The sequence below is a fragment of the Podarcis tiliguerta genome, assembly GCF_965153285.1.
Source record: "Podarcis tiliguerta genome assembly, chromosome: 1".
Lineage (NCBI taxonomy): Eukaryota > Metazoa > Chordata > Lepidosauria > Squamata > Lacertidae > Podarcis > Podarcis tiliguerta.
Window position 1 is genome coordinate 5,599,395 of NC_139534.1, and position 12,930 is coordinate 5,612,324.

A 12,930-nucleotide genomic window follows, 5' to 3' on the forward strand; every position below is an offset into this window, starting at 1 on the left:
CCTAAGGGATTAACAACCATTCCCCAACACAGCTTCGCCAATCAAATCAGCAGGTCCCTCGAGGCCACTTTGAAGTAAAATGAAAGGTGTTCACAGATCCAGCCCTCCTGGGTCTCCTGTCCTTTGGCCCTGAGAAACACATGCTTGCTTAACAAAAGCGCATGCAGTCTCTCTTTCTTCAGGTTGTGTGTTCTACAGATCAGTTCCATTTGTTGTGAGATGTTGATGTTGGTGTATATAGGGTTGGGAAGAAAAGAGGGGGGGGGAACAGGAGAGAGGGGGTGGAGTGGGAAAGCTTATGTTCTTTTACTTAGTGCATGGGTGGGTTGTGTCTGTTAGGATATTTCCGTTCCACCTTAAAAGGGAGCAGGCTTTGTGAGTCACAGAGTCTGCGTATTTCCTGTTCACAGGATGTTTCTGTTGTGTGTTTTGCTTTCGTTTCTCTGTCTGTGCCGGAGACACTGAAGCAGGCAGTCATGTTTTCTCTTTGTTCTGACCAACGCTGAATAAAGTTGTAAATATGCTCTCCTGGCTGCATCTTCCGCTGTGTGCATTATCTGCTGATAGAGCGTGCATCAGCTCTGGAATGTGGCAAGCTATTTCTGGAGCTCGTGTCGCTAATTGCTGATACTGCGTGTCTACAGGAGACATGATGGACTTTGTCTCCCTGGCAGTATCCCAACAGTGTCAGCATTACTTGGGTAGGTTCACTTGTGCATGTGCATTTGTAAACTAGGAAAATCTTTAATAAAAAGTATTAAAAAGTAAAAAAGAAAGAAACACATGCTTTCAAAAACGAGCCCTACCTGTGTGTGAGGCAACGTTAGGGCCAAACTTTCTGGGTAGTTTTAGGAATTGTGTTAGACATATTTGCAGTGGCAAAGCTGCAAGAGAGAGAAGGCAACAAGTTTGAAGAGCAAAGCTGTGGCTTTTAGGAAAGGCCTGAAGGGAAAAGGCCAGGTCAGGAGCTTTTGACGCTAATCTCAAACTTGCCTGAAAGAAAACTCATATAACAACTTGAACAAAACTTGCCAGTTCTTTCATCAGGAGAATTGGGTCCCAAAAATGCTCCCTCCCAAGTTTGCTAATGATCTGTTCTCTCAGTTTTGGTTCAGTGATAGGAAGCGGTTTAGGAAAAGAGCACCTGTCCACTGCTATCAGCATTTCTCTGTGTTTCCTTTTGGATAAAATATTCTACAGTATTTCTCAGTTACTGAGTTCTGGCTCATTTCAATTAGTACCCCCTTTTCAATGACTTCAATTACACCTCCCCCTCCCCCCACTAATCCCACTGGCGAAAGAGGAGCTAGGCACTTTCTATTTTTAGCCGAGCAAGGAACACTTTTCATTTACAGCAGGCTGGCTTCGTGCGCTGCCCGAAAAAATGCTTCCCGTCCACAAAGTGCTTAGACAGTCCTCCTTTGACTGTATCCCTGATCATCCACTCAACTCAGATTTGGTTACAAGATTAAAGAATGCGCTAGAAGCCGGGGACGAAAAGGTCGTAATGGATTTACTCTGCAATGAAGTTAAGCATGCAGATGCCACCATAGAGCTGTCTAATGATGACTGGATGAAGACCCCAACAGCTCAATTGCACACTCTGGTGTTAGTAGGTAACTAGATCATTTGTGCATTTAAAAACTGACTCGTTTTAATTAAGAAAGCAGCAGTAAAGCGCGTGCTAGGTTAAACGGTTCCCTTTACAGGATTGTCACTATGCCAAGAACACTTGAATTCTGACCTAAAAAATAGTTATGTATATAATTATTGCCATTTTTCTTTCTGAACATAATCTTGCTCAATTTGGGAAGGCAGTTTTAGGTTCTGCAGAAATTTTGGCAAGTAGCATATTAGGATGAGTCTATTCTTACAGGCAGGCAGACAAGTGCTAGTACAGTGGTACCTCGGGTTACATACGCTTCAGGTTACATACGCTTCAGGTTACAGACTCCGCTAACCCAGAAATAGTGCTTCAGGTTAAGAACTTTGCTTCAGGATGAGAACAGAAATCGTGCTCCAGCGGCACGGCAGCAGCAGGAGGCCCCATTAGCTAAAGTGGTGCTTCAGGTTAAGAACAGTTTCAGCTTAAGTACGGACCTCCGGAACAAATTAAGTACTTAACCCGAGGTACCACTGTAGCTACATTAAAGGGCAATGTCTGCTTCATTCCCAATTTCTGGAAAGCTTGCAAGGCTCTCTGGACATAAAATGCACCTCCTCACATCATGAATGCAACTTCCATTGGGTAGAAAACAAACCCTCTGCACAGCTGAAATAATGCATAATAAAGCCACCACTAAAAGATTGTTTCACAACCTTTATCATATTAAGCCCTGGATGTTTCTTACTTCCAGGAGCAACAGTAGTACCAAACAATAGCGAGGAAGAAAAATATTTTCCAGAAGGAAGCATTGACTAGCATGAGAGTTTGGAGTTCCTATAACCGTTGAAACTTAACAGCCTCACAGATCCTGTGATTCAACAGCAGAAAGCAGCACAGAGATTGATCCCATTTGATTTGTGGGAGTCAGCGCTGCTGGAACTTGTATCTACTAGAATGTTCCATGTCTCAAACCCTTCACTCTGAATATGCCTTGACAGCCATACTTTGGTTTTAACCTGAAATGCAATCTTTCATGCTTGAGGACTAAGCACAGTCATATCTGACTCAGGTTGTTGTGTTTTAAGAAGTGAAACTGCCAGCAAAACTAGGGTCTCCTTCAAATGCTTGGCTGTCTTTAGGTTGTTGTAGGAATAGCAATCTGAGACACCGAGTGGCTAACTAGGAATTATCGTGACGGTCCAAGGCAAAAATTTAGTCTAGTGGAATCAAATAACCAACACTTTGTTTTTCAGCCTAGTTTACTCAACTCAGTGGCCTGGTTCACACATCACATTGAGGTTGAATCCTGACAAGACAGAAGTACTGTTTTGGGGGGACAGGGGTGGGCAGGTGTGGAGGACTCCCTGGTCCTGAATGGGGTAACTGTGCCTCTGAAGGACCATTTTGGATCATCTTGGACTCACAGCTGTCCATAGAGGTGCAGGTCAATTCTGTGCCCAGGGCAGCTGTCTACCAGCTCCATCTGGTACGCAGGCTGATACCCTCCCTGCCCGCAGACTGTCTCACCAGAGTGGTACATGCCCTGGTTATCTCCCGCTTGGACTACTGCCATGCGCTCTACATGGGGCTACCTTTGAAGGTGACTCAGAAACTGCAGTTAACCCAGAATGCGGCAGCTAGACCGGTGACTGGGAGTGGCTGCTGAAACCATATAACACTGGTTCTTAAAGACCTACATTGGCTCCCAGTACATTTCTGGGCACAATTCAAAGTGTTGGTGCTGACCTTGAAAGCCCTAAACGGCCTCAGCCCAGTATACCTGAAGGAGCGTCTCTACCCTCGTTGTTCAGTGCCGAGGGCCTTCTAGTGGTTCCCTCCCTACGAGAAGCAAAGTTACAGGGAACCAGGCAGAGGGCCTTCTTGGTGGTTGTGCCTGCCCTGTGGAATGCCCTCCCATCAGATGTCAAGAGAATAAACAACTATCTGACTTTTAGAAGACATCTGAAGGCAGCCCTGTTTAGGAAAGTTTTTAATGACTGATGTTTTAATGTATTTTTAATATTTTGTTGGAAGCCACCCAGAGTGGCTGGGGAAACCCAGCCAGATGAGCGGGATATAAATAATATATTATTAGTATTAGTATTAGTATTGACCATCTTTATGATAAATTATGATTTCATGTGAACACAGCATAAAGGGCTGTTGAATGCTGCTGAGATAATGGGTGCTTTGGCCCTCCCCAGCTCTGTTGAGAAATGGCATGGTCTCACTTATTGCTACATTTTGACCTAGACTCATGGTCTGTGTCTCTCCAAAAATGCCATGTGTTGTAACAAACTTTTGCTCTTGGATTACCACTTACGTTTTGTTCTGGAAAATACACCATGAGCCTGGATTCAAACATAATGCTAAGCCAGATCACAGTTTGTTTTTATTTCAGCTAATTTCATGTCCTTCACTTGATGAGGGCACAACTAACAGCTACCTTTTAGCACTCTGTATGTTAACCCAAGGCTTACCAGCCATGGGCCGGTTCACTCCCACGGAGATCATCCATGGGCCGGGCCAGCGCAGCATGATGCCGGAAATCGCATCTGCACATGCCCAGACACCGAAAATCACACCTGTGCAGAAGCGATTTTCGGCAACTGGGCATCCACAGAAGTGATTTCCGGTATCTGCGCATGCATAGACGCGGTTTCCTGCACCGCTCAGCAAGTCCCCGCACCACGCTGCACCGGTTTAGCACAGCACACAGGGGACTTGCTGAGCGGGCGACTCAGTTCGGGGGTGGCTCATGGTAAAACAGTCTTCGTGGGCCGGATCCAGGCCATGGGCCGCACATTGCCGACCCCTGCCCTAGACTGATAAAACTCCAGACTGACACATGCTGGCCAACTTCTGTGTAGATCTGAGATTTTCATTCATTGCTCTCCTTGTGTGTGTCTGCCTGCATCTCAACCAAGCCCAAGGCCTCTGCATGCAACTGAGCTGGGCTAGGAAGTGGTTTAAATCAATTGACATTTGCTGCTACCTGAGGTATTTGGATAATTTGTTCAGTTGTTGTATTCTTTTGTTTGATACAAATCCCAACCAGTTCTGACTGAGAAAGGTCAAATACTGCGCTCAAGATGTTTCTGTGTGGTGGAGACACACACACAAGCCAGTGTTAAATGGGCACCTTTCATGGGGCAGCCATTTTGTGTGCAGCTGCTGCCAGTTCCTGAGTTTCAGCTCTTTATTAAATATGCTATAAATTTACTGGAATGTGAGATCTTGCTCACCCTCCTTTTCTTTTTTCATGTGGTATGGACAATTCTTCCCTGTTCTCATGCATTTCTTTTGAAACCCATTCTTTGGATGTCCTGAATAAAATTAATTCCTGGTGGAGGGGAGTTTGGAAGTAATACAGTACAAATTTCGATGGAGGAGAAAAGTGAATCACCCTAAGGGAAATTGTTTGAAATAGTTCTGCTATCAGTTCAATAAGCAAACAAGGAACACAAAGGATAATTTTACCTTGAAGAGAGGATATCCTCAAGCAATGTATGTGTTTATAATGAATCTTGCATTATTTGCACTTCTACTCCAGTTGACTACCAAAGATATAGAAAATTGAGTCACTAGGCTGAGCTACAGCATGATATTATCTGCTTCTACTTACCAGCTAGGGCATGGGATTGGGGAAAGTAACTCACTCGCCAGATCTTTATCTCCCCTACCACTCCCCCACAATTGGTCAAATTGGACAGGAAGGCAGGGTTGCCCATCTGTCAATCAGTTGACATCACAATGGCATCAGATGAAACAGTGCTTTGAAGGTCCAACAATCAGCTGGTTGTCAGGAGCTCAAAGGTCTTTGCAAGCCCCTGCTAAAGGTTATTTTGGCTGCAAGCTATCAGATGGCACTTTATGACCTGAAAACAGAATGTCAAGTGTCTGACTCCTGCTTTTCAATAACTGCTAAAGAAATGAAGGTGGCCTGCTTGATTCTATTTTTCCTCCTAGAAAGCGCTTGGCTGTTATGAAGGAGTGCTGCCAACTGAATTATGTGCATATACAACTGGTAGTGCTGAAAAATGCATCATATTTTAAGTATGGCAGAAGTGGTTTGTTTGGAAAAAAAATCTACTGCATTGAAAACCAAGGAAAATGTGTGTTCAAACCACTTCCACCACAGTTAGGATGAAGAGAGAGGCAGTTTGTGTTTCCAGTTTCTGGAATGTGCTTTAAGGGCAATGACTATGTGGTTTGCGACTTCCACCATATTAGGATTGTTACATCTGCCGTCACCCTTGAAGTGTTAATACGTCACGATCGGCAGACACAACAGCAGCCTGCTCTCATGCCACGTGTTAAGTTCTTCATATGTTACAAAAAGTGTCACCAGCCAAATGGGAGTCTAGCTGTACAGACAGGATGGTGATGTGATGTCCAGAGCAGCAAAGTTATAATTTGTGTGTGTGTGTGTAGACACACACACACACACATATTAATGCTGACATTTCAAGAGTATTCTGTAGAATATTCACAGCAAGCTTCTCCCACGCCCTGATGGTCCTACTAATTGGGGGCTAGAAAAGGGAATGTTTGGGTTAGAGGAATAGCAGGTGCTCTGAATGATGGGGAAAGAGGCAGCCTCCCCCTTGAAGCCTCTAGCAGCACAAAATCTCTGGAGTGAAAACAGTCCGTCTCTTTGCAGGCCAAGCAGTCAAGAAAGGTGACCTTCCATTGCCCACTCCCTCCCTGCATGCCTCTGTGCTTGAATGAGAAATTATGCAGACTGGGCATGCTAATTTAGTCTAGCTCATTTGCATAATTAGTACACATAATTTTATCAGGCAAATTACATCATCCAGATTGATTGGGGGCAGCCAAGGGTGTGTGTGGAATATAGCAGAAATAAGGTGAAGTTCTTTGCTTTATTCCATCAGAGGCTTACTCAGACAATTTTTTAAAATAAGAGGCCTACGCTTAGACACACCACCCCAGTCCAGCTGCAGGCGCTCAGTATGCTGTCCACAAGGGATGTTTGCTAGCCCAATTCCCTTTTACCTTCTACAAAAACTAAGCAATAGAAATGTAATCCTCCAGTGATAGGGAGGAAGAGGGCACTTCCTGCAAAGAAAAGAACATTTAAAATAAGTTTTCAATGGTTTGTGAAATGGTAGGTAATGGTATCCCTGTTGCAGGAGGAAGGGGAAATGTTGTTGCTTTTTGTCATCTTCCTTTTTCTTATGCAAAGCAAGAAGCAGCACCATAAGCCCTTGAGTTGTACAAGAGTAAGTAATCTGCCAATATAGAAACTTTTTTAAAAAACCATAAAGGTGATTAAAAAATCAGGCAAGTGAGGTGTTTGCAGGAGTTGTTTCACTCATCACGGAGGATGTCCAAAAGAAGCTATCCAAAATTCTACATGGCACGAACAATGTATGCCCAAGAGATGAAGGAAGACTCACTGGAGTCTTTGCCAGGGAAATATGATTCCACTACAATAGCAGTGCTAATTGGAGGAAAGCTATCTATATCCCCACATAAAACATGTTAACTTTGCTTTAAAGGAAAGATAATCTGTAGTGGCCTGAAGTTCACAGCAGAGATTCAGATGTGCTAGCTTACACATACAGAATATCTATTCATTCAAAAGAGTTTTAGGTTGCTTTTCAAACAGAAGGGTTCCCAAAGCAGTGCATAAAAATGTACACAAGCAAAATACAGTCATACCTCGGGTTGTATATGCTTCATGTTGAGCGCGTTCGAGTTGTGCTCCGCTGCAACCCGGAAACAATGGAGCGCATTACTTCCGGGTTTTGCCGCTTGCGCATGCGCAGACACTCAAAATGACATCACGCGCATGTGCAGAAGCAGCGAAAAGGACGCGCATATGCACAGACGTGCTAGTTACGTTTGCTTCTGGATGTGAACGGGGCTCTGGAATGGATCCTGTTCGCATCCCGAGGTACCACTGTATACCATAATACAATTCTCAAACAAATTTTTTCCAAAAAAACACCCCGAGCCTTTCATTACATTGTATGCACTAAAATGGCCACACTAAAAATCCAGATACAGCCATAGTTGTTGTGTGATTTAGTCGTTTAGTCGTGTCCGACTCTTTGTGACCCCATGGACCAGAGCACGCCAGGCACTCCTGTCTTCCACTGCCTCCCGCAGTTTGGTCAAACTCATGTTTGTGGCTTCGAGAACACTGTCCAACCATCTCATCCTCTGTCGTCCCCTTCTCCATCTTTCCCAACATCAGGGTCTTTTCCAGGGAGTCTTCTCTTCTCATGAGGTGGCCAAAGTATTGGAGCCTCAGCTTCACGATCTGTCCTTCCAGTGCCATAGACAAGCCATTAAAAACTGCTATAATCGTATGTGGATATGTGGAGGCTGCCTCACTTCACATGGAGTCAAGTTCCACAGCTGCTACTCAGGACAATTGCCGGTTCCTCCCCCCCGAGCTTGGTGGCTGTAGCACTGGTGGGAAACAGAGGGACTGTCCCTGGGAAATGGGGGCCCTTGAATAGGATGCAGTAGGGATCTTCTGGAGCAATCCTGCTTCTTCCAGCCTAGCAGAGGCCAACTTGACTTTTTAATCTTCCATGTGCATAGAAAGTCTGGTGTGGAGCTGCTCTGAGACACACAAACCCCCTTCCGTGGCTGCATGCAGGGCTGGACAATGCGCACCTTTAAATCAGCTCTGAGATTGTCCCCGAGGAAAGAATGTGCATTAAATGTGCATGAATCACTGTCAGATGCCAAATCCACAGCAACTCAATTTCTCCAACAAGATGTAGGTTTGTGATAGCTTAGTCAGTATTGCACGATATTCTGAGGGCCATGAGTTCGAGCATCACATTGGGCAAAAGATTCAGCCTGTATTGCAGGGGGTTGGGATAGATGACCCTCATGCTCCCTTCCAACTCTACAGTTCTATGATTCAAAGATGGATTCTATTGCATTGGCTTCTAGTCCCTAGGAATTACAGTTTCTGCAGCATAAAAAGGGGCTAACAGATTCGAATTTGCTCAGTGAAAAATGCTATGACACTTTAATGCAATAAAGAAAGTCAATATTTTATGGCATTGTACATGAGCAGGATATATATCCTAATCACAGAACTCTATTTCACGGTGATGGCATGGAAAGAAAACCTGGTGCTGAAAATCATGTGGATAAGCAGACGATAAAAGTTTGAAATGCAAGAGATCCCAAAGCATGCAAACCATTACATGTCATCTGGACTAAAATAGGCTAACATCAATTATAGGGAAAAACCTCACTGTGGATGAGAATGTTTCCTTGCCAAGATCATGCTTGGAATTAAAATATCTCCATGCAGGAATTCCAGCACAAGCCGTCTTGTGAATATTTGACCTTGTCAAGCTATATTTATTTCCACATGTAATCTCAGTAGTAAAGTGGCTGTTATTGTAGCCACCCACCCACCCACGTGACTTTAATTGTATCAAGTAACAATTAGCACCAGATTTAAATACAAGCTATGTCAGAGCCCTAACTAGAATTTAATTGGGCAGCACAAACAGAGTCACACAAACAATAAGACCTCCGTAATCTGCACAACAAGGTTCTGGACTAAAATTAGCTGCAGATTAGCACAATGGAAGAGGTGCCAGGACCTGCTGTAGACAAGCTGCAGATCTTTGAGCCAGGAGAATCCAGATGCAAGCTGAAGACTCGCCATGCGCCTTTGGACAAATACTTTGAGGCTCTGGTCACAGGAAACCTCAAGAAGCTCAAAGCTCTGGTCGATCAGTATTACGAAGATGTCAATGTGGTCTTTGAGATCAGTAAAAATGAGCTGGAATGGCAGGTGAAAAAGAAAGCTGCTTATGGACTGTCAGGTACTCTAGATTTCAAGGACCACTTTCAAACTTAAACAGGTATTATTTACTAATCCAAATTAAGGCAAGGGGTGCTTTTAAAAAAGTGTTCTCTTATTTGTGGCTATCCAGTTGCTCCCAAAGTCTGTGTGCAGGGTTCGTTCCTTCCCTTCCTCTGTCCCTCCCAGCAGCTCTTTCACGTGGGTCAGCAAGGGTCTTTGGCTAGTATCATAGAGCACTGTCAGCAGTGAACAGGCTTGTGGGCTTGCTATCACCATATGTTTCTAGACCTGGATGGGCTAATGGAAACTGAGCAAGGTGGCAATGGTGATGTGCTAATCTGGTCTAAGGAGCAGAACTGACCCTCTTTGAAGAGGATCCAAATGTGTCCAGTTTGTTAGCATCATAGAACGTCTCAGCAAGGAGTTCAGGGTTCTTGGGTTGGGATTCCCACTGAGCCACAGACCAAGTGAAAGGGGTTGAGCAGCCCCTCACTTTCCTCCTCCTCAGGTTCGTGCTTACCTTCCAGTCACCCAGCCGTGCTCCAAGGGAATACTCCTTGGTCTGATCACCTCAGGCTCATCAGTGCTGTCTCCCAGGTGAGCCCCCCACCCTCCGCCCCCAGCCACATTTCCTGTTTTCTCCCCAGCTCATTCATGGCTGCCATACCTTTTGAAGGTAGGGAGCACACCTCCCTCACCTGGCAATGGAGCAAGTGCTTCTCTCATATCACCTTGGGCAGGATTGCATCTCTGTAGTCATGCTGAGCAGCTCCTGCTGCAGCCCCTCTGCTGTCCTCCCAGGCCTCCGCTCCCATCTCTCCCCACATGCTGAAAGGAGAGGTCTATGGGACACAGTCTGGTGCAAAAGCTCTGCACATCGCCCTGCTGTAGGGAGTGTTTGGTGATGGTGGGGGCTGCCTGCAGGGGTGGTGGAAGAGGAGCAGGACTGTTTTCCAGTATAGGCAGAGCTGCCACCCTTTCTCCTGCACATCTCCTCTTTTTATCCTTTCTGCCTGCTGTTCTGTGTGGGGTGCTCACAGGTAAAGGTGCTGCTGAATGTTCTCTGTGAGCCTTTGTCTTGCAGTCTCATCCAGCATCTTTACTGCTGATCTCTCCCTGGCTGCCTTGTGTATAATGCAAGGAACAGAAAAGAATGAACCTTCTTGCCTCCTGCTAAGGCCATCTCTGACTTATGTTTGTTTGCTCAGTAGGTCAGGCAGAGTCTTCTTGGAGTCCCTGTATTTGCTTGAACAGCTGCAGAAGCAGGTCTCCAGCTCTGCTATGTGATAGCAATGTAGAAAATATAAATATCCTGTTAGCCAGGCAGAATGAAATAGTGTTCCTAATTTATTTGATTGGCTGGCATGGTTTAGCAAGTAATGGAAAAACTTCTTGATAGATGGTGGGATTGCCAAATATAGAAATCTCTACACAAAGCTTTTTATTTGGTCTGTTTGCGTATCATGGTTCATCCTAGGGCTGAGCCAAAACAGGCAAATTCTTTCCTCCAAATTCTTGATCAGTATTGAAAGATATCCATCAGAAGTTTTCAGTTTTTAACGCTGACCCTAATTGGCCAGGATTGCCCACATGATTTATACAGGAAGCTTTGCCCTCACTCTAAATAGGCTTCACCTGCCCTTAGTGATATCAGAATATAGTTATATTGGTTCATTTGAGGAGGAGGAGTGGCTGTCATCCGTAGTGAACAGCCACGAAAGGGGTAAAATTAAGGGGTTTAGAGGGAACCCCGCAAAATAATTGCTTTAAAAACTGAAAAGTAAACCTGTAGAACCAAAAATGAAAAAGGGGGGAAACAGAAAAGAATAAGATTTGCACAAAAGATCTCTCCCTGTGCTAGCAGCCTTTTGACCAGAGCCCCAGGATAAACATTTTAGTGTTATCTCTTCAAAAGCAATGTAAGCCTCATTAGCTCATTGTCTAGCAGTTAGGTGACCAGTATGTTGCACATGCTTGGACTTCAATAGGCTGCATATTTGCTTTAAATGCAGCGGAGCAATTAGCACAAAGTCTTTTCAAAAGTTTCTCAGCAAAGTTTCTATAGCTTGTTACCGGCATAATATCGATTTGTTCCTTCATGACAAGAAGGCACCTCTGTGTGCCATGTGAAATCCAGGCCACTGATGTGTATTCACTGGGGACTTCTTCTTTTTATTGTTGCTTGCTTCTTATATCCCCCCTGACTCGTATTGGCTAACCCCCAGCCCCGCATGTTGTCGGAGGGGGGAGAGTGCAATGTGTCACTGTCATATCCAGCAAGAGCACTTGGCAGCATTTGCAGAACGAAGGAAAGTATTGAAATGGTTGACTGTGAGGTGCCAGTGATCCTTTTCAATAGCAAGATCCATTTCCCTTGGCTGAAGTTTCCCCCAGTCCCTTTTCCACACGTTGTCAGGAGAACCAGGAGTTATTGCTGTCTTTTTCAGTCAGGTACCTTCCAGTTGTGTAACAGTTACATTTCCTGTGCTGCTTAAAAGGATTGCATGCTGATGTCCTGATGTCCTCTTCTCCCCACCCTCCCCCCAAAAATCCACTATATATATAGTAGCCTCTAGTGCTACTATAGGGAAAGTTATAAAGCAAAATGTGTGGGCATCCTTCTACATTTCTGTGAGATCAGCCAAACTGACTGCTCCTGTCTTTTCTGTCAGTGTTTTTTGCCAATGAGTAATGTCAGAACTTTGATTCATGACTGCGTTATTTGGAGAATCACTGTAGTCCCAAAAAGCAGCTGTTGTCCCCTCCACTTTAGTGCACTTCCCCTTCCTGCTTCTAGTCCTTGGAATTGTTATATAGGGGTACCTCGGGTTACATACGCTTCAGGTTACATATGCTTCAGGTTACAGACTCCACTAACCCAGAAATAGTACCTCAGGTTAAGAACTTTGCTTCAGGATGAGAACAGAAATTGTGCTCTGGCGGTGTGGCGGCAGCGTGAGGCCCCATTAGCTAAAGTGGTGCTTCAGGTTAAGAACAGTTTCAGGTTAAGTACGGACCTCCGGAACGAATTAAGTATTTAACCTGAGGTACCACTGTAGTTCTAATCTAAAGATCCTAAATTTCCCCTTTGTTCTTTGTTTGTTCCTAACAAACCAAGATGCATCTTTCCTTTAGTGGTTTCATCTAACATTAGGTAATCCCTACAAGGTGTTTTATTTTCTGCAAATGCTGCAACACAATAAGTAGCTGAAGTCCAGGCAGTCCTTGAGAATTCCCTGTATGCTTAACTTACAGTACAACAATCTGCAGTAATAAATTTCTTTGTGTTTAATGGGGTTTATTCCCAGGTAAGTTGGGTACAGACTTGCAGCCTTGGCTTTCTTGTGAGGAAGGGGGAAGCCAGTATCAATGCTAAACAATTAGATCTGAAATATAGACAATTCACTGTGTTTAACATTATTTTATGAAAGTGGGATGTGTTATCAACCATAATTTTAGCATTGAGCCCCCTTTTGCAGCCATTTTATGTCACCTGCTATATCTCCACAACAAC

At 44.5% G+C, this 12,930-nt stretch overlaps 1 protein-coding gene across 2 annotated transcripts in view; it reads left to right on the forward strand.

Annotated features, from left to right (window-relative positions):
* Window positions 1–1,338: 1,338 nt before the first annotated feature.
* The window catches only part of ASB18 (ankyrin repeat and SOCS box containing 18), a 33,502-nt gene continuing 21,910 nt past the window's right edge, over window positions 1,339–12,930 (forward strand). The window contains exon 1 of one of the 2 annotated variants that reach the window (XM_083402138.1): window positions 1,339–1,616. In XM_083402138.1, coding sequence (XP_083258264.1) covers window positions 1,385–1,616 — 232 coding nt within the window. In that variant the 5' untranslated portion in view covers window positions 1,339–1,384. Of the gene's footprint in view, window positions 1,617–9,087; window positions 9,436–12,930 lie in introns of those variants that run through there. The other variant, XM_083402137.1, reaches the window with a different exon arrangement.